Here is a 19,563-nt window from a genome sequence, read left to right as displayed (position 1 = left end):
ATCACTTGTTTCTCTCTCCAAACCCCCACTATATGGAGAGTTCCAAAAGGCAGGACTGTGTAGGATTTCTCTGGTAGATCCCAGTGTCCAGCACAGGGCCTGACACAAAGCTTTGCTCAGTGTTTGCTGAAGCAATGGATTGATTGATACCTAAGTGGGTGCCCTGGGCACCTCCCCACCCCCCCCCTCTCCACAGGGAATGACCTCTTCCTGGTGGCTGTGCACGAGCTGGGCCACGCGCTGGGACTGGAGCACTCCAACGACCCCAGCGCCATCATGGCGCCCTTCTACCAGTACATGGAGACACACAACTTCAAACTGCCTCAGGATGATCTCCAGGGCATCCAGAAGATCTACGGTGTGTGGCAGGGGAGACGGGGGCCACTGCTCCTTCTTCGGGAATGGACTGTGACTACCTGCCCAAGGGGTTGGGGACACTCACACCCTTCACCATAGCTGCTGTCTGACCTGGAGAGACCTCTGAGGTCTTTGCCTGACCCACTGGGAAACCGAGGGGAGGGTCTGAGCTGCCAAAAGTGAGTGGAATTCCACTCACTCCCTCTTCTCTACCTCCTCCCCCTCCATACACCTCCATCTTGCCTCCTGTGGTGCACTCTCAAGGGGACCCCCACCTCTAGTCAAGAGATTCTTAAACAAGAAAAAAATGAGAAGCTAGACTGATATCTTGGTAAGATAGGAAAGGCCTCCCTCCCAGTTCTCTGTTCACACTGGTCTATGAAGGTCTTGTTCTTATCAAGTCATTTGAGAGGGGAAGACCAGATTCTGGGGCAAATGCACAGGAGCATAGCACAGGCCGCCTCAGGCCCCAGGCTATGAAGCACGGGAGAAGGGCTCCCTCTGGAGGCCCAGAGTTTCTCACAGAACAGGCGGCCCCAGTCAGAACCGTGGAGGATGGGCAGGATCTCTACCAGCGAAGCCGCGAAGACATGGCAGGGGAGGGGAAGGGAGGGACTGGAGGTATTTTGAAAGTAGAACAGACAGGATTTGCTGATAGACCAAACCTGGGGGTGAGAGTCAAGGACAACACCGAGATTCCTGGCTTTTCTAATTGTGAGGCAATAGGATTTACCAGTCTATTGCTCAGAGATCTGGGCTGGGATATTGATTTGGAATCCCTGGTGTCCAATGTATAACCACTAGCCACGTGTGACTATTGAAGTTTAAATTTATATTAATTTGAATAAAATTAAAATTTCAGTTCCTCTGTCACACTAACAACTAGTCACTCATTTCAAGTGCTCAACAGCCACATATGGCTGGAGGCTACTGTATTGGATGGTACCCATATAAACCAGTTCTGCCATCACAGAACATCCTATTGAACAGCCCCAACAGAGAGGGTCTTTAAAGCCATGAACCCGGATGAGATCACTTAGGGTGGTGATGCTTAACTAGGGGACTCATTGGAATTACCTTGGAATTTCAGTAAAAAGTGCCCACATTCTCAGAGATTGGGTTCTGATTGGTCTGGGCTGCCTTCTGAGCATCAAGCATTTTAAAATCTCTCCCAGTGATCCTAATACACTGCCGGAGTGAGAAAACTGACCTGGGGGCAAAAACAAAAAGAAGAGGATCCAGGTGCACTCCAAACTTTAGAGTAGGGTGGGTGAGGAAAAGCTACCAGCAAAGGAGGTAGAGAAGCAACGGCCCGTGAAGTAGAAAGAAAATCAAGTCAGTATGGGCTCCTGGAAAAGTGCTTCTCTCATCTTGCTACTCCTGGCATCATCTGAGAGCCTGAAGAAATGCAGAATGGCAAGCCCCACCCCAGACCCTCTTGAGTCATAATCCGCATTTTATCAAGATCTCTGGATAATCTGGATGCACATCAAAGTTTGAGTCAGGAACCCTTGGATTTGGCAACATGGAGGTCACTGTAGATCTTGACAGACAGGGCGGACACTGTCTTGGAGCAGGGTAAAGAGGGAAGGGGAGACAGAGTGAGGCCAGCATGTGTGCAGGGGTCAGGGGAAGACGGTATGGGACACTGAGCCTAAGCAAGGACATGCTCTCTCTTACAACAGAAGAGAAGATACCAGATTTGCAGGTGGAAAGATAAGAGTCCCATTTAATGGCTCTTTCCATCTATTTTCTCAAAGATTGGGGGAGGAGGAAAAATGGGAGAAGGAACAGAGGGCTGGAGGTTGACAGACCCCAGAGCTGCCTGGGTGGTGACGAGGCACGGGCACTGGGAGGCCCTGTCTAAGATGCAGCCCCTCTCTCCAGGACCTCCAGCTGAGCCCCTGGAGCCCACGAGACCACTCCCCACGCTCCCCGTCCGCAGGATCCACTCACCGAGTGAGAGGAAGCACGAGCGCCAGCCCAGGCCCCCTCGGCCGCCCCTGGGGGACCGGCCATCCACACCGGGGGCCAAACCCAACATCTGTGATGGCAACTTCAACACGGTGGCACTCTTCCGAGGAGAGATGTTTGTGTTCAAGGTAGGGCCAGTCCACTGGCAACACCCAGATGGTCCCCTTCCCACTCGTTCCCCCTTGTGGGGCAGGAGAAGACTGATGCTCTGGGGTTCGGCCTGCTTTGGGCTTGGACAGCAGCTGGCCCAGTGGCCAGGACATGGGGTCCCTTTCTGGTGCTGCCGGGTGATGTGACTTACTTCCAAGAGGGAGGCGGGTAGACTGGTGATCCTACACCTTCCCAGGGGTTAATGCTGGGAGAAAGTGCTGGGGGCCTGCTTCTGGTTAGTAACTTTGAGCAAGTCACCTCCCTTCTCTGGACCTCAGTTTCTCCGTCTGAAAGCTGGGAGTCATTCCCCTCATGAAGGGTATATGAAGATCAGATGGGTGCATGGCCGTGAAGACAGCAATTTGGAGTAACGGCTGGCACTGTGGTGGCTAAGTCTGTCACCAGATCCCGCCAGAGTTGAGGGGCCAGTACCGAGGGATGCCTGATAGGAAGCTGGCCTAGGCTCCATCTCATCACTTGTCCTGCTCCTGTCACTTCAGCCATGCTCCAACCTCGGGCCAGCCTGTTTGGTGGGTGTGTTGCAAATTTTGAGACAGTGTTTGGAACGCAGGATTTCAATTAGGAAGTACCTCTGGGATCAAAATCTGGGAAGGAGGGAAGGAAGCAAGCCTGACGGGAGAAAAGCAGCAACTAGGTCCGCTGCAGAGTTGGCCACCCCCACAGGGAGTTCTGGAGCTAGAATGGCCCATCAGAGTCATCCCATATTGGGCCTCCTGCTTCATTCAGTCACTGGATGAGAAGGGGTATGACCTTGGGGGAGCTCTCTAAAGCTGAGGCCATCCCCAGAGAAGCTGGCAGTTGAAAACAGCCGCTGACCACACCCCGGGCCACCAGGGCAACAGGCCCTCTGCTGAAAGCGACCTGGCCAGCGTGTCTCCATCACACTGGGTGGCTGTGGGGGCTGCCCCACTTCTCTCAGGGAGTTCTCCCTGCAAGCTCTGAGTACCAAGCTAGAGTCCGGCAACACGAGTCAACGCCAAGCCTGCCTCTCACAGAGTAGCTCTAGGAAAGTCACTTGGCCTTCCTTAAGACTTGGACTATCTCAAATCTACTTAACAATAGATTGTGAAAGTCAAACTAAGGTTTAAAAAACTCTTTGTGAAAGTACTTTGTAAAACACCTTAAAAAAACCTTTTCTAGTTTTTGTACCATCATTTACACATGACCATCATCCTTCTGCACTCTGATCCCCTACCGAACGGCTCCTCGGCAAGTCTAGGTTTTATCATCCCCATTCACCCATGAGAAAACTGAGCTCCTGGTAGGTTATAGGCCTTGCCCAGACTGCCTACCTGTACAGGCCCATGACACTAGTTGAAGAAGAGGGCTTTGATCAGACTCTTGGCCTACTGAGCTGCCATTCATTCAACACCAACTATGTGCCCCCTGCTGTTCTAGGCACTTTACCCATAATCTCTCATCTGATCCCCATTGTTACCCCCATTTGTAGGTGAGGTGCTTAAAGTCTGTGCTCACGGTCGTGCAGCTCTGAGTGGAGGAACCTGAATTCACACCCAGGTCTTGAAAGATTCCCACAGTTTGCTTCCCAGGGTCCTTGCCCTGCTGGGTGGAGCCAGCTGGCGAGGGGGGCGCTCTGCCCAGGCTCAGTGGCCAGCCTGGGGAGTGGCCGCTAAGGTCAGTGACTCTCTGCTGCCCTCATGTGGCCACACCAGGCCCGGCATCATCCCTTCCAGGTCCTCCACACCTCACTCCTGCATCAGGCCCGTCTGCTGTCTGTCTCATGGCCCCATGCTGTCTGTCTTGGGCAGCAAGAGCCATCAGGAGGCTTATATGAAGAGAGTTCACAGGCATCTTGTCTTCCTCACAAGGCACTGGAAGCTAGAAGCAGCAGATGGACAGACATCATGGAGGGTTGCAGGGCTGGGCCCAGGGGAAGCTTTTGGGTTACCAAGGCTTGAGCCCCAGGCCTGAGACCACTAGGTTGAGGCAGGGCCTGCCATGCCTTTCCCCCATCCCTCACCTCTAGGATCGCTGGTTCTGGCGCCTGCGCAATAACCGGGTGCAAGAGGGCTACCCGATGCAGATTGAGCAGTTCTGGAAGGGTCTGCCCGCCCGCATAGATGCAGCCTACGAAAGGGCCGACGGAAGATTTGTCTTCTTCAAAGGTAATACAGTCTGTGCTGAGAGACGTGGGACAGTTCCCTGACCTCCTCAGGACCCCCTTTTCCCATCTGTACACAGGAAGAGGTGGGGTGAGGAGCAGGTGCCCCCCGCCAAGGGCCCCTCTGGCCCTAACAGAGACACTGACTTCTGACAGGGCAGATCCCTGCAGGCAGGTGAAGCACAGTCTGGGGGAATTAAGTCATGAAGAGATAGTGGAGGGTCTGTGCACCCAAGTTGGTGGGATAACAAGGCTCAGCTACACTGGGTGGTCCAGGCACCTGAAGACCATGCGGGACTCCATAGGAGGCCATCCCAGCAGTTCTGTAAGAGGTGGTTGGGAGGAGGTCACAGAGGCTGCAGAAGCCAGGGCAGGGGGCAGGGGGAGCTAGCGTGTGTGTCCTGCCCACTCAGAACTAGGTGGTTTCACTTCCATTATCCTGAGGTGAGCCCAGCCCCAGAAGGGTAAGAGACAGTTAGTGAGAAGTGAGGACAGCAGTCCAGGGGTAAGGGAGGGTAACAGAGTCATGGTGTGGGAATGTGCACGTCCACTGGAAGAGCTTAGACTGACTGACCACGGAGCCCCACGTCGGACAGCCGTGAGCGGTGACCTGGAAGGGACAGTGCGGGAGGGTCCTGAGGAGCCTCGGTTACGGCCGAATGCGGTCTTGACCTGTTAGAGCAATGCTGGAAGTTCACGGGACGTCTCTGAGTAGTGGAGAGCCAGGGGGCAGGTGGCAATCCAATAGGTTAGAGGTGCGGAGGCCATTTCTGAGTCAGTTGCCGGAGGGAAGGAGAGAGAGTCGACGAGGCTCGCACCAGGGAGGACTGGTGAGGCCAGGGTGGGGACAGCTAAACGATGCAAAAGGCCTCATAAGAGGCTGAACATTGAGAGGAGAAGGAAAGAGAGGGGCAAAGGTGATGCTAGGGCTTCTTGTTGGGGAACTGGGAGGCAGAAAGGTGATGAGGGAGGAAGCCCTCTGTGGAGGTGATGAGGAACTCCGGGAAGCAGATGTGGAAATGCCCAGAAGCTGGGATCAGGGTTCCTGGCTCTGGGGCTCAGGTCCGATGGGAGTCGCTGTGAACCTGCAGAGCTGGGTGTCACTGGTGGAAGGTGGGGGAGTCCTCATGTGTGTGAAGCCACAGAAGTGGCTGAGGACACCCCAGAGGAGAGGAGCAGGTCACCTGAGCCAACAGCGGGGTGAGGCATGGAGGCTGGGCGGCGTGGGTCCAGCTGCCCAGGATCTGTGGTGACTGGCTTCTGGCTCCCATCCTCTGCCAGGGCCAAGGGGCTTCAGTCTCCCACAGAGGACCTCAAGCAGACCTTAGCTGCTTCCCCCTGACCCTCTGGCTCTGTGAATGACTTTAGTCCTGGAAGATAGACCCGTGGCACTAGCTGCCACCTCTGGTACTGTGTGACTGGGGAAGGCTGATTCTGGGCTTCTCTTGGCTACAGGTGACAAGTACTGGGTGTTTAAGGAGGTGACGGTGGAGCCTGGGTACCCCCACAGCCTAGGAGAGCTGGGGAGCTGTCTTCCCCGAGAAGGCATCGATACAGCTCTGCGCTGGGAACCCGTGGGCAAGACCTACTTTTTCAAAGGTGAACGGTACTGGCGCTACAGCGAGGAGAGGCGGGCCACGGACCCTGGCTACCCCAAGCCCATCACTGTGTGGAAGGGCATTCCACAGGCTCCGCAGGGGGCCTTCATCAGCAAGGAAGGATGTACGTAAGAGCTTGGCAGTGTAGGGGGTGGGCTGATTTTATATGGGTCTCAACAGGATCCATGGGCATACTCTCAGGGTACCCAGATTTGAGAAAGGTGCCTGATGGTAAAGACAACGGCCTCATGTCTACCCCTTTCTCTTCCCAGCTACCAAGTCACACCTCTCATCCGCAGGGATGACTCACATTTTATGTTTCCACAGACTGACTTCGCCCCTTTGGGTAGCATCTCTCAAATAGTGGTCCTCAGATTTACTCTAGGGGTTCCTCGAGTTTTCAGATCTGAAAAGCAATGATGGATACGGGTGCTTTCAAAGGTGCTTGTGTAATAAGGCTTGAGGGCAGGCCAATGGAAAGAAAAGCCTTTTATATTTAGGAGACATCTCCAAATCTCCTCCTGGAGGCCAGGCTGGGAGCTCCCCATCAGACTAGGAGCTTCTCAAGAGGAGGGACTGGGTGTTGCCCAGTGCAGAGTGGGAGTCCATGGATGTTTGTTCCATAAATTTCCCCTGATCTGGGACTCAGGAGCCTGGCTGGCTTCCTGTCCCACCTCCACCACTTCCTAGGAGTTTGGGCAAAACATCTGTTTCCCCAGCATCCTCATCTATCAAATGGGGATAATAATGGTACCTACCTCGTTGGCATTTCTTCAGAATTAAATAAGATAAATTAAGGGGAGTACTTAGACACACACCTAGTACACGGTCCCTGCCCTGTGCGTGCTAGCTGTTGTCATCATTGCCATCATCAGCTTCTTGTTGGCGTGTCTTATGTTACGTAGAATGGCGGGAGTCATTCAGTTACTCCACAATAATTACTGAGCGTCAGCCTGCGTGGGAGAGCTGGGGAAGGAGCAGGGAACAAGCCTTGCATTGCATCCCTGGCTCCCAGTCTAGAGGCAGAAAACAGCTAAGGTGGCAACAAAAGCTCTAAGGGAAGGGAATGCGGAGGGAAAGCTGGGGGTTTGGGGGAAGGGCTCTCCAAGGAGATGTCACTGGTAAGAAAGTCAAAAGTCTCAGGGGCAGAGCTGCTACTTGGTGCCTCTCCTGTGTACCTGATGCTTTACACACGTGGTCTCGCTTTCTGGGAGCCTCAGAGACAGGTGACATCAAGGACTTTGGCCAATGAAAGTCCCAGGGTGTGGGGGGGCTGGCCAATAGGAGAGCCCGAATGAGTTGCTTTGTTGTCTCTAGACTGGCTGGGCCCTGAGGATGTTGTGGCTGCCCAGCACTGCCCCCCCCCCACCTTTCTTTCCAGGCCCTTCCCCAGCAGGGTCCCAGAGACCCTGCATCTGTGTTGTGATGTGTGACAAGCCAAAGAAAACCCATGATAACTGTGACAAAGTGGTGTCTGCTGTCAACAAAAGGAGAAGTCTTGCTCCCCACCCCCGCCTTGCCTTAGGCAGGAGCTGGGCTGAGGCTCCAGAGCACTTGTCCAAGCCATAGTTACTCACCAGTGTGAAGGGGGGGGCTGGTGAAAGGCAAATGTGATGGCGCTGTGACCCAAAGCTAAGGCAGAGAGGGGCAAACTGGGACTTACCACTTAAAGCCCCTCAGTGGCTTCCCAGCACCTCTGAGAATACGGTCTGGGCGGCCCCAGGTCCTGGGCACACCTCTCTGCAACTGTATGGGTCATACTCCGTGGCCCTGCCACACTGTGTGCAGAGTGTGCGAGCGCTGCCCTCTCCCCACCTCCAGGCCTTGCTACGTGCTGCTCCCACCCCTCCTTCAGAGCTCCTCTTGGACTCCAGGGTGGGAGAGGTCCCCTTCCTCCATGCTGCCCTCTCGCCATGGGTCAGAGCAGGTGCAGGGAGGGAAGCATCTGGGACTGATGCTGGGCCCTGTTTCTGCAGATTACACCTACTTCTACAAGGGCCGGGACTACTGGAAGTTTGACAACCAGAAACTGAGCGTGGAGCCAGGCTACCCACGCAACATCCTGCGTGACTGGATGGGCTGCAACCAGAAGGAGGTGGAGCGGCGGAAGGAGCGGCGGCTGCCCCAGGACGATGTGGACATCATGGTGACTATCAACGACGTCCCAGGCTCTGTGAATGCCGTGGCTGTGGTCATCCCCTGCATCCTCTCCCTCTGCATCCTGGTGCTGGTCTACACCATCTTCCAGTTCAAGAACAAGGCAGGCCCTCAGCCTGTCACCTACTATAAGCGGCCAGTCCAGGAGTGGGTGTGAGCAGCCCAGAGCCCTCTCCGTCCACTCGGTCTGGCCAGCCAGGCCCTTCCTCATCAGGGTCTGAGGGGCAGTTCTGGCCACTGCCCACGGGGGCCAGCAGGGCCCCAGGCCAGGGGTCATGCAGCTGAAGTGGTAGGTACATTGGCCTAGGCTGAGCGTGGGGCAGGGAGTGGTGGTGGCTGTGCCCCAGGGTGGGTGTCTGGCACCCAGCTGCCAGCCTTCTGTCCTGGGTAAACTGCTCCCTACCCAAGGGAATAGGCCAGGCCCCATCAGGAGGCAGGGACCATGCCAGGAGGAGGCCCTGTGGTCACTGAATCCTGTGGTATCAATGAGGCACCACAGCTCCGTTCCTGGCTGGGCCCAGCACCTTCCTGTGGAAGCCAGCACTAGCACTCTCAGCCCCACCTGGGAGATGCCACCGATCCCGGTCCCCCTTTGCCAACACCTGCTGGTCAGATGTCCCCCCCCACCCCTACTCCCACCCCACTGTCCTCCAAGGCTACAAGACCCCTGCTGCAAACACGGTGGGCAACAAGCCTGGGTTTCCCCTGCTGGCATTCAGCAGATCCCTCAGGAAACCTGCTCCAGGCATCAGGGTCTCCTCTGAGACCTAGGATTTAGGGTCACATGTTGCAGGCAGTGTTGTGGCCCAGCTGGGTCTGACAAGGACCCAGCTGTCATGTCGTGAATATTTAAATGTCCTGTCACTACTGTTTTAAAAGTCCCATTCTGCAAAGGCTGCTTGAGGCGTTAGGTGAATTAGAGGTGACTATCTTGGTGATGAGGCCAGCGTGGCCGGCCCTTCCCCAGGAGATAAGGACCAAGGTGCTGCTAAGGCCACTCTAGTGCCCAGACACCCCAAGAGCTGAATTCAGCTCATGAGGCTAACGGGCTGGGGCAGGAGCTGACCCTGTTTCTGGAGGCTGATCTGAGTTGTGAACACCCTCCACTTCCCTGTCCCTCTTCCCTGCTCCCCTAGTCCCTGGCCCTGTTGCTTACAGTCTGGGGCTCAGCCCGACTAGTTAGGTGTGGTCTGGGGCTCAGTCTGACTAATTAGGTGCGCAGAAAAGGCTCCAGGCCAACATTCTTGTGGTTTTGGAGTAACATGCCCAGGGGAGCCTTCTGAAGTGTTCAGAGCCCACACCCCTAGCTACCTTGAGGCCAACTCGATCTCTCAGCCTGGAAGCAGTGTTTATACAAGCTTGGCCCTTGCTAACCCAGCTCACTGGGCCCATCTTCCTGCACTGCTCCTTGGAAAAGGGCACCCCCAACTGGTAGCAGTCCCACTGCTAGGGGCCAACCCTTCACTGTCTGGCAGGACTCCTAGGGCTCAGCTTGCCTCTCTCCAACCCAGTGGAGACAGCCCCCTTTGTCACTGAAGAGCCCCAGGAAAGACCCATGGGTTCAGTGGTGCCCACTGGCTCTCTGCCAAAGCCAAAAGGAGGTGTCAGTCCTCAGGGTGCTGGCAGAGCCTCAGATGCCATCCTGGCCCTCTGAGCCTGCATGGGCCTTGCCCCTACCCTGTGGCCTCTGAGCTTTGGGTTGGCTTAACCTGTAGCAGGCAGGGACTACTGTTGCCCTGGGAGCTGTCTTGAGCAAAATCTCTCTTGTCCCAGAGGCACCTATGTGGGTCCACTGTGTTCCCTGTCATCATCCTTCTGTTTTTTCTCATTTTGGCCAAGGGCGGGCTCCCTGGGGCGGGTGGGGAACAACTGCAGAGGTATTAGCAATTCATAGGTTTGTATAGTGTTTTATACTTTGCAAAGCACTTTATTAGCTCATACCTGTCCACTCACATGAAACTCGTGTAGGCCCTGGGAAGCCTAGGGTACCTCTCACCGTGCCCTCAAATGAAGCACAGAGAGGTTGTTTCTCACCCAGGCCATCATCCGGTGGGCTGGCTGAGGCTTGGGTCCCCACCTATGGACGCCTCTAGGGTCCAAGATGAGATCAGAAGGGTCTCTTTTATCCATCTCTTCCTGGCCTCCCTTCTCCCCTTCTAGGTCCCCCTCCACTCCTCAGGTTGGTGCTCTCACTTCTTGAAAGCTCTAGGCTCCCCAGGCTCCCCATTGGCTCCTGGTACTACCGAGGCCAGCTGAGAAAGAGCAGGAGATGGAGGCAGGCAGAGCAGGCTGCAGACGTGAGGGATGCAGGGCCAGGCCCAGAGAGGGCTCAGCCTGGAGGCTTCCAATCTCGGATTCTCCTGTCTTGTGGTCATCTGTTTGTCCATCACCCCAGGACAGGGCAGACAGACAGAGAGGCACAGCACTGGGGACCCCAGAGCCCAGCTTCCCTCGGCCTGGGGAACATCACAGCATTTCAGTGTCGGTCACATTTTAAACTGATCAGCCTTTGTATAATGTTTTTTAAATCATTTCTAAATAAAACAAAAATACAGAGTGTGTTGTTTCCCTGGGATTTGGGAACAAGGATCAGGTTCTGGGAGTGGCCTTAAGAAGCTTCTGGGAGAAGGGGAACAAGGTGCTTTGGGGTGTCTGGGAACTGTCCGATGCATCTCATCTCCCAGCCCAGCAATCAGATGTCTCCTCTCTCCAAAAGGCTGGCCCTGTAGGCCCAAGGTTACTGGGGTTCCCGGAACACAGCCTGATAATGCCTCAATAGGATCCAGAACGACAGAGCAACTTCCCCTAGGAAGGGCACCGGGAGGGTCACTGTGGCTAGATCTTCTCTGAAGGCAAGGCACGTGGTGCCATAACCAAAGACAAAAGCAAAAGCCAGGTTCTCAGCAATAAAGGACAGAAGACAGGAGGTCAGGTCAGCAGTCTTGGGGTTTTACCAGGAGTCCTGGCCTGGTTTGGGAAATCAGAGCTGGGAAGGGCTGCCCCAGGACCCAGACTGCTGAAGAGGCTACGGGGAGGTGCGAGCACGAAGGTTTGAGCTGGTTTGGGTTCAGGCTGATAAGCGAACAAATTTGGGGGTAGCTTAGAGGCAAGCCGGTGCCCCATCCATGGTCCTCCGTGACCTCCTCAACTCTCCCGAGCGTCTCCTGGGCACCGGGGGTAGAAAGAGACCACGAGAGACGAACCAGGTGAGGCGAACAGAACGACAGTTGGCGGCAGGCGGTAACTGCGGAGGGTGGCTTGTCAGTACCAGGAGGTGCAGGCGATGAGGAAGCGCACATCGTCCAGCGGCCCCCAGGGACCGGGTTCTGGCGGGGGCCGCTCAGGGGCCTCGGGCGCCCGGGGCTGGGGTTGGGGTTGGGGCTGGGGCTGGGGTTGCACCTGCTCCGCGGCGCCCTGGCCGCCGCTCAGCCGAGAGCCCATGGTCTGCAAAGAGAGGCCGTCAGGCGTGGGCCGGCCGCACGCCACCCCGTCTCCCCGCCCCGCTCCAGCCCAGCCCAGCCCAGCCCAGCCCAGCCCAGCCCTCACCTCGCGCCAGGGGAGCCGCGGGTGTCCGGGATCCCAGCTCCCGCGCCGGCGACGGCGCTCCGCAGGCAGCGTAGCTACGCCGGAGGGGCTGGCGCCGTGGCGTCATCGCGCGCACTGGCCCCGCCCTCAGGCCGCTGCTACACACCCCGGGGGCGGACCTGACAGATACAACCCCACCCACTAGCCCCCGGCCAATGCGGCTCCAGCGTCCCAGGGCCCCGCCCCACACACCGCCCGGAGACACAAGTGACTCCTCCTCCCGACGCTTCTCACACCCACTGGAGCTACAGAGGGCAGCTGTTTCGCAGATGGTGGCAGCCAGCACCGCAACCTCCGTCCACCTCGGTCCAAGGAGACAAGATTGCCGTGTGGCCCGGGCTCCAGACCCCTTACACGTTCTCATACCAGCCCAGAGGAGAGCTGGAACAGATTCTCACCCCTCGAAGCCCATAAGTATGAGGCTGAAGTTGTGTGGAAAATGCGAGAACTGCAGTAGAGAGAATGCTTCTTCCTCTTGCCCTGGGAGGAATCCACCCTTCCTGATCATGGTGGGAGGGTGGTGGGAGATTGCGAAACTGAAGTGTGTGTGTGCATCCTACCCATTTCCCCCCAGAACAGTGCTAGCGAAGGAGGGTTGCAGGCGGAGGCTCCCAAACAACACATTCGAGAATAGCAAGAGGCAGCTGCCCTTTAATGGAAGTGGTACAGCAAACAGAGCAGTCAGTCAGGAGCGCTTAAGGCCTGACAGACAGCACAACATGGCGATTTTTGCAGTAACTGTAGATTCAGGAGATGGGCACAGGTGAAAAACTGGGCATCCAGCCACTCAGTCCCAGTGAGCTCTCTGCAAACTCCCCGCCAGCATCCAGAACATACTGGGTGGGGCATGGAGGGAGCCGAAGTCCAGAGCCAAGAGCCCACAGAACAGCATGGAAGGTGACTCAGGTGAGACTAGGGAGAGAAGAGGGAATACTGTCAGTAGGTTCTTCTCAGAGCGCACCTCACCCTTTATTAAGACGCTACTCCACCCTTACCCCTTTGTTCCAGCTCAGCCCCGAAAAGCCACACTCAGAGTCCCACCCTGCTGCCCGGCCCAGATTACACTGCTTCCTTGAGTCACAATCCAGTCCAGATCCCTCAGAGCTTAAAACCTAAAAGTAACTCCTTCCCCACTCAACTCAGTAATTTAGTCAAACTTATCAATCGTAAACCAGAACATCAGAGGTCAAGTCCAACAAACATCAGAAAAGGGAGTAAGAGGATTCAAAATAGAAGGGACATGTCCAGACCTCAAATCCCCCAGTGACAGGAATAGGGCCAGAACATTCTTCCTGGAGGTAATAATTACACATAAAATTATAAAACTAGAGTACGTATTTCTAATCACCTACCTGACCCCATCATTATGAGCGCTCATGGGTACCTCAAATCAGTGGGTGCAAAACCAAAGGAAGCCAGTGAGTTTTAGCTCTTCCTTTCTAATACCACATCTTTATCTAACTGCATGACTTAGGACCACTATATGCTGACACGTGCTGGGGACTGTGAGCAAATTCTGCCTGGCTTTAAGAGCAATTTCTAAAGCTTCACCATTAAATACAACATTTGCTGTAGTTTTTTGGTAGGTATCAATGATCAGGTTGCGGGGGCACCTGGGTGGCTCAGTGGGTTAAGCATCTGCCTTCGGCTCAGGTCATGGTCCTGATGGTCCCAGGGTCCTGCGATCGAACCCCCACATCCGGCTCTCTGCTCAGCAGGGAGCCTGCTTCCTCGTCTCTCTCTGCCTGCCTCTCTGCCTACTTGTGATCTCTGTCTGTCAAAAAAATAAATAAATAATCTTAAAAAAAAAAATCAGGTTGCAGAAATGTCTTTCTGTTCTTAGGCTGCTAAGAGGTTTTAAGTTTTGTTCTCTAATGAAATGATTGCGTACCCACTGTTTTCTTTTTAAGATTATATGTTCCACAAGGGCAGGGAGCATGTATTTTATTCATTACCACATCATGACTGTCTGGCATAGCAGATGTTCAAAAAGAAGTTATTGAACAAATGACAAATCCATTGATACCACCTTCCCATTTCAACTGACCCTTTCAGCTGCTCTCCCAATGACAGTTCCCCATCAGAATCATCCAGAGAAACTTATTAAAATAAACCACACATGGTTGGGTCTCACTCCAGACCTAGGCAATCAGTGAGTGAGGGGTGATGCCAAGAATCTACATCAACAAGCACTGCAACATAGATTCAAGGTCAAAATCACAGGCCCACAGTCAAAACTTCTTGATGCAAGCATTCACGTCCTTGCCTTTCCCTTGCCCACTCCACACTTTCCCACTCAGGGTCTGTCTCAAGTGCTTCCCCACTCCATCTCTGCCTATTCAAATACCGACTCCTTCCCCCGGGGACCAGACTAAATGATGTGCCCTCCACAAAAACCTTCCTGGATAACAGAGTGTCTCACTGGAGTTTCCTAAGCCACTTCGGGAACAGGGCTCAGTGCACATCAGGTGAATGAATGAATGAAGAAGGGAGAATGAAGGATAATTTTGCCTGTTAGGTAAGGGGTCTGTAACTGAGTGCTTGCTCTACTATGGGGTTCCTATTCTCAGACAGATTCCTGTGATACTTGGGGGCGGCATGCTTTGAGAAGAATCCTCCAGCAAGGGTGACTGCCCACGCCTGCTGCTTTTCCAAAGAAAAATGATTCCAGAGCCTCACACCCCAGACTCTCCAGGGTTAGGGCCCAAGAACCTGCTTTTTCCTTAAGCCCACAAAAATCCAGACAACTGCGATTTTGATGCAACCCCACCCCAACAGGCCCCCTAGGAATCGCCTCAGTTCCTAAGAGCAGCTTCCCTTCCTTCCCTCTGTAGACCGCTCTTTCTGTCTCAGACTCTGGGCTGCAGGCTGAGAACACGGACACACAAGCAGCCAGACAACAAAACAACGTGGTGAGAAAATAAGACGGCCCCGAGGGAAGCTTTGTGAGCTGAGCCTTCAGAGATGGTGATGATATTCAGGCAATGCTTACTGGCTGTGGCCTGGGACCCCTCAGCAGCACTGCAGGTGTGCCCTCCCACATGAGGAGAACCTACCGGTACGAACACAGTGCGGCTCCCATTCTTGGTGGCATCTCCTCCTACCCTCCAAAGGCAGAAGAGAGGCCCATGTACCTGTCAATGAGGGAGTCCCGCATGCTGGTAGCGATGGTGCTTGGCTGGGCTTCGTTCAGCTTGAAGACGCTCTCCACCACGGACAGCTCTGTGCTGGTTGTGTCCAGGCCACAGAAGGCACACCAGTCGTTCACCACCATCCCAGCGGCAATCACCTCGCTGCCTCGGTTCACGGTGCCCGCCTGCCAAGGGATGGCTCAGTGTGTCTCATGCCCCCAAAAGCCCAAGTCCTGCCACTCCCCACTAAGGACATTCCCCAAATCCCGCTCCCCGCCCTGCAAACCCAACTGCCAACTGGGACGGGTAGTAACTCCGATCCTTTACATAGGGCAACGGAGCTGCCTCAGCGGGAGACAGAGGTCAGAGAAAGGAACGCTTACCACAAGGGGGACCTGAAGAAGAGAGGACAGCTCATCCTGGTCTTCAATTGAAGTCTTGGGATGTACCAGGCCTCCCTGATTGCTGAAGACAGAGTAGCTTCCTACGAGCACCTGGTCAGCCACTGTCTGTCTGAAGACTTCCACCTTGAGCACATCAGCCAGGATTTCTTCCGTTTCCTATTAGCCAAAGGCATGGTACTCAGCCCAGAACCTGCAGGTCAAGGAAACCCAGGGCCCTCCATGCCCAGAACCACCCCGGGGCTGGGCTCCCTAAGCCCCTCATTCCTCTGCTACGTAGTTGCGTATGGAAGCTTCACACAGAGAAAGGAGGACATATGGCTTGGAGCAGAGTCAAGGCCCGCTCGGGAGCCCCTAGTATGTGTGAATGCCCTGAGTAGACAGGCTGGTCTCCAAATCACTGTCTCTCTTCTAACCCATACTCAAAAGTTCAACTGTCAATCATCCCTCCTGGTACTGGCTGTGGGACGGGATGTGACCATCTCCCTGATTCTGAAGGATTAATTCCCTCTTCAGCTTCTTTCTTGCACTGATCACACCACAGAAGGCCCCATTAATGCCTAGCATGTCAGGCACGAATGAGTGCGTAACATGCTAGAGCCCAAGTATAAAAAGAACCCACAAAAGACACCCCTAAGTCCTGGCAAGACCAGTGACTAACCAACCACTGACTAGGCTGGTCCTGTGACTCCCGGGCCAAATCAGGGTACCTTACCCTGTCCAGGTCTGGGTGAACCAAGGCCACATAGTCGTTGCAAGTGGTGACATTGCCCAGGGCTGAGAGCCGCTCCTCTACCCTCCGGATCTGCACCGAGTCTGGGAGGCAGTTGCGAATGTGCTGCAGTTCCTGGTCGGTGGTATTGTTGGGCACCAGGAGACCGTGTCTGTTCCCTAGAGAGACCCAAATTAAGAGGTGGGACAAGAACGGACCACAAATCCACAGGATGCCTGCTATGCTCTAGGGGCTGAAGACATAATCCAGTCCAGTTAGCTTCCCTAGGAAGCTTTAGGTCCAGCCCCCGGCCCACCAACCTATTGATCCATACAACACCCAGGGGGGACCAGGAGTCCCACTGGGCAGGCCAGAGAAAGTCCAGGAATCTGACCCAACACACCCCATCCACTTTGCCGTCATCAACCAGGGGAGACCAGGACTAGAAAGAGGAACTCTTGGTGTTGTGCATTTTGCTACTTAAAAACTGAGGTAACACTACACACACTTACAAGAAGGCTAAAATTTTAAAAAGAATGTCAACACCACAGGTTGGCAAAGATATATGGAACAATCAACAGGAGTGTAAATTGCTCGACCACTTCAGATAATTATCTGGCATCACCTGATACATATATTCACATACCCTGTGACCCAAGCATTCCTCTCCTAGGTATTATATATCCAAGAGAAACATGTCCATTTGTTCAGTGAAAGCCAGAGCAACACTATTCGTAATAAAACTAACCAGAAACTATCCAATTGCCTACTGTCAACACAATGATTGAATATATTGTGTTATATACCTACACAAAATGCAGTAAGAATGAACTACAATTATATTGTAACAACCATAACTAAACTTCCACCTACTACAGCTAGAACACAACTCTGAACTTCTGAACTCTGAGTTACCACACATTATCAAAAAAAAAAAAAAACCACCAAGTATCAAGTCCAAAGTTCATGACTAGGGATGAGAGTGTTTGGCCTGAATAAGAAAATACTCAGAGGCCAGGATCATCAGGCTTATGATAAAAAAATAATAAAAGAACAAATTCCTGTATGCCTCCAGTGAAAAGAACTAGCAAGAAGAGGTGATGGTAAAGAAATAAGGGGCGACAATGAGACAGATCCAGCTCAAAGAAATGACCAATGGCCAGACTCAACAGTGATGGGAAGTAGGGGAGTAGGATGGGGATGCCACTCAGAGACATGGTAGAGGATTTACCATTTAAATGGGTAACTGAACAGGATGACCCAGAATTTTAGCTTGTAATTTTATAGTGGTAGAACTGGATCCTCATAGAGAGGAAGCAACATGCCCAGAGTCAGTGGCAAGGGAGAGATGACATTTCAATTTCTCTCACACTAGGTGTGGAACCTGGTGAGTCACTGGGATTCTTTGGATCTTAGCTTCATCATTTATCCGATTAGGCAATAATGCCTACCTGCCAGGGTCTTGGTGAAAGAGGAAAGAAATCAAGTCTAAGAGTGAAAGCACTTCGTGTTATTTGTGATCCTATGGATCCCGAAGCCTTCTCCAGTGTCAGATCTGCTGACACTTTAACTGGGTCCGGCCCAGGCCTGAGAGATTCTCTCATCTCTGAAGAAAATGGATGAAAGCCTGGAAAATCCAAGGGTCACTTGGGCTTCCCTCCGAGGCTACAATTAAAGCCTCTGGTCGGCTCCACTCCCCCGCTCCGCGTCTTCCACCAGGCTTACCCACACACATGCGGCCGATGATGCGGCAGCCGGCGATGGACGCGTGCACCACGGGGATGGTATCGGCGAGCTCACCCTCGAACACACTGTAGGAACACGGACTCGGTGGTTACGGGGCTCAGGGGCGTGAGCCCTCACTCTGCCAGAGCCCCCGACTCCCAGAACCCTCCCCGCCATGCAGCCACACCACTGCCCGCGGATCCGGGGCTCCCGCCGCACCTGTAGAAGTTCTCGGACCCTCCAATGGCCACTAGGCAGTAGGTGTTGGTGAGTTTGGCAAAGCAGCCGATCTCACAGTTGTTCTCGAAAGACGCTCGGACCGCCATGAGGCCTAAGGGCTGCGGGAGCGGGAGTTCAGGGCCCGCAGATCCTCTCTCGGCCCCTGGGTCCCGGTTCGCCGGCTTCGGCCCCTCAAGCCCCGCTGTGACCACGCCCCTCTCGGCCCCTCAAACCTCGGGTCCCGCCCACTGGGTCCCTCTAGACTCTCTAGCCTCGAATCCTCCGGCTCCTACCACTAACGATGCCGGGATGCCGGGATGCCGGGATGCCGGGATGCCGGGATCCTGGATCTGTCTCTTCCGAAGTCCCTCCGCACGGGCTCACCAATCCACCACTACCTCCGCACGCGGCAAAGGAGTCCACTCGGCCTTAAGTAGGTTTCCGTTTCCGCCTCCGCCCAGGGAGACTTCCGGGAACGCTCGGCGCACCCAGCCACGCAGGCGGCCACCGTAGCTCCACCCCGTGGGAGGACTCCAGGGTTGCGATTGGTCAGGTCCGTACCCCACCTGGCCCCGCCCCAAGCGTGCTCTCATTCATCTATCCATCCATCCATCCATCCATCCATCCATCCAATCATTCATTCATTCAGGAGTTTTTTAGGAGATGCAATTGATCGAGACCTGTGGCTGCTTGGATGCGAGACATAAGAGAGGAGCAGCCAGGGATGTCTCCCAGAGACACAGTGAACTGATGATGGAGGTATTTACTGAAGTAAAGCCTAAAGAGGAAGAGCAGGTGTGAGGAAGATGACAGTCCGAGAGTGAGGTGCGAGACAGATGTCCAGCCAGATCTGGAGCCCAGGAGAGAGTGAGGGACTGAGATTTGGGGCTGAAGTCTCCGGCAGATGAGGTCACCCATGGAGGCTTCCAGTGGGGAGAAATTAGACCAGGACAAAGGCTGGAGAAGGAGGTGTGGCCAGAGAAGTAGAAGAAACCAGGCTGAAGAAGATATTGGAGAGAGGGAAGGGTGAATGAAACCGCGTCTTAGGGAGGGTCCAGATGGGCAACCGTGTGGGTCCTGACTGGCTGCCACTGTGTGCCCCTTGCATGTGCTTGATCAGTCAGCAGCCACTTTCTGCCTCCGAGATAGAGGGTGGCAGTCAAGGTGGCTCTCATGGATGAGAGGAATTTGATCTACATTTTGTAGAATCCACAAAGCCCCAGGGCCTCTCAGAAAGTCACAATGAGGGGAGCCTGTGTGGCTCAGTGGGTTAAGGCCTCTACCTTCGGCTCAGGTCATGATCCCAGGGTTCTGGGATTGAGACCCGCATCAGGCTCTCTGCTCAGCAGGGAGCCTGCTTCCCTATCTCTCTGTCTCTGCCTGCCTCTCTGCCTACTTGTGATCTCTGTCT

At 54.4% G+C, this 19,563-nt stretch overlaps 3 protein-coding genes across 6 annotated transcripts in view; 1 reads left to right on the top strand and 2 right to left on the bottom strand.

Annotated features, from left to right (window-relative positions):
* The window catches only part of MMP24 (matrix metallopeptidase 24), a 42,537-nt gene extending 31,603 nt beyond the window's left edge, over positions 1-10,934 (top strand). The window contains exons 5-9 of the mRNA XM_032350865.1: positions 197-358; positions 2,245-2,459; positions 4,490-4,628; positions 6,080-6,346; positions 8,199-10,934. Of these exons, the coding sequence (XP_032206756.1) occupies positions 197-358; positions 2,245-2,459; positions 4,490-4,628; positions 6,080-6,346; positions 8,199-8,536 (1,121 nt within the window). The 3' untranslated portion in view covers positions 8,537-10,934. The remainder of the gene's footprint in view (positions 1-196; positions 359-2,244; positions 2,460-4,489; positions 4,629-6,079; positions 6,347-8,198) is intronic.
* MMP24OS (MMP24 opposite strand) lies at positions 10,871-12,049 on the bottom strand. Its single transcript, XM_032350870.1, has 2 exons — positions 11,926-12,049; positions 10,871-11,823 (listed from the first exon to the last, which is right to left on the bottom strand). The coding sequence occupies exon 2, from the start codon at positions 11,818-11,820 to the stop codon at positions 11,641-11,643; it is 180 nt and encodes a 59-aa protein (XP_032206761.1). The 5' UTR covers positions 11,821-11,823; positions 11,926-12,049; the 3' UTR covers positions 10,871-11,640.
* A 538-nt stretch (positions 12,050-12,587) lies between these two features.
* EIF6 (eukaryotic translation initiation factor 6) lies at positions 12,588-18,640 on the bottom strand. Of its 4 annotated transcripts, none has more exons than XM_032350867.1 (7): positions 18,551-18,640; positions 18,153-18,271; positions 17,934-18,019; positions 16,212-16,387; positions 15,479-15,655; positions 15,099-15,280; positions 12,588-12,876 (listed from the first exon to the last, which is right to left on the bottom strand). In XM_032350867.1, exons 2-7 carry the CDS (start codon positions 18,257-18,259, stop codon positions 12,867-12,869), a joined length of 738 nt encoding a protein of 245 aa, XP_032206758.1. In that variant the 5' UTR covers positions 18,260-18,271; positions 18,551-18,640; the 3' UTR covers positions 12,588-12,866. The 4 variants fall into 4 exon arrangements, with proteins under 4 accessions (XP_032206758.1, XP_032206757.1, XP_032206760.1 ...); XM_032350866.1 differs by having other exon boundaries at positions 18,548-18,635; XM_032350869.1 differs by having other exon boundaries at positions 18,537-18,623.
* Positions 18,641-19,563: the final 923 nt, after the last annotated feature.

The sequence above is a fragment of the Mustela erminea genome, chromosome 7, assembly GCF_009829155.1.
Source record: "Mustela erminea isolate mMusErm1 chromosome 7, mMusErm1.Pri, whole genome shotgun sequence".
Lineage (NCBI taxonomy): Eukaryota > Metazoa > Chordata > Mammalia > Carnivora > Mustelidae > Mustela > Mustela erminea.
This window is presented reverse-complemented; position numbering and strand designations above follow the sequence as displayed.

Coding starts and splice junctions, on each gene's coding strand:
- EIF6 (XM_032350867.1), bottom strand. CDS start 18,259: ATGGCGGTCCGAGCGTCTTTCGAGAACAACTGTGAGATCGGCTGCTTT. Junction 18,020..18,152: donor GGGTCCGAGAACTTCTACAG/GTGCGGCGGGAG, acceptor GTGTTCCTACAG/TGTGTTCGAGGGTGAGCTCG. Junction 16,388..17,933: donor CATCGGCCGCATGTGTGTGG/GTAAGCCTGGTG, acceptor GGGTCTCTCTAG/GGAACAGACACGGTCTCCTG.
- MMP24OS (XM_032350870.1), bottom strand. CDS start 11,820: ATGGGCTCTCGGCTGAGCGGCGGCCAGGGCGCCGCGGAGCAGGTGCAA.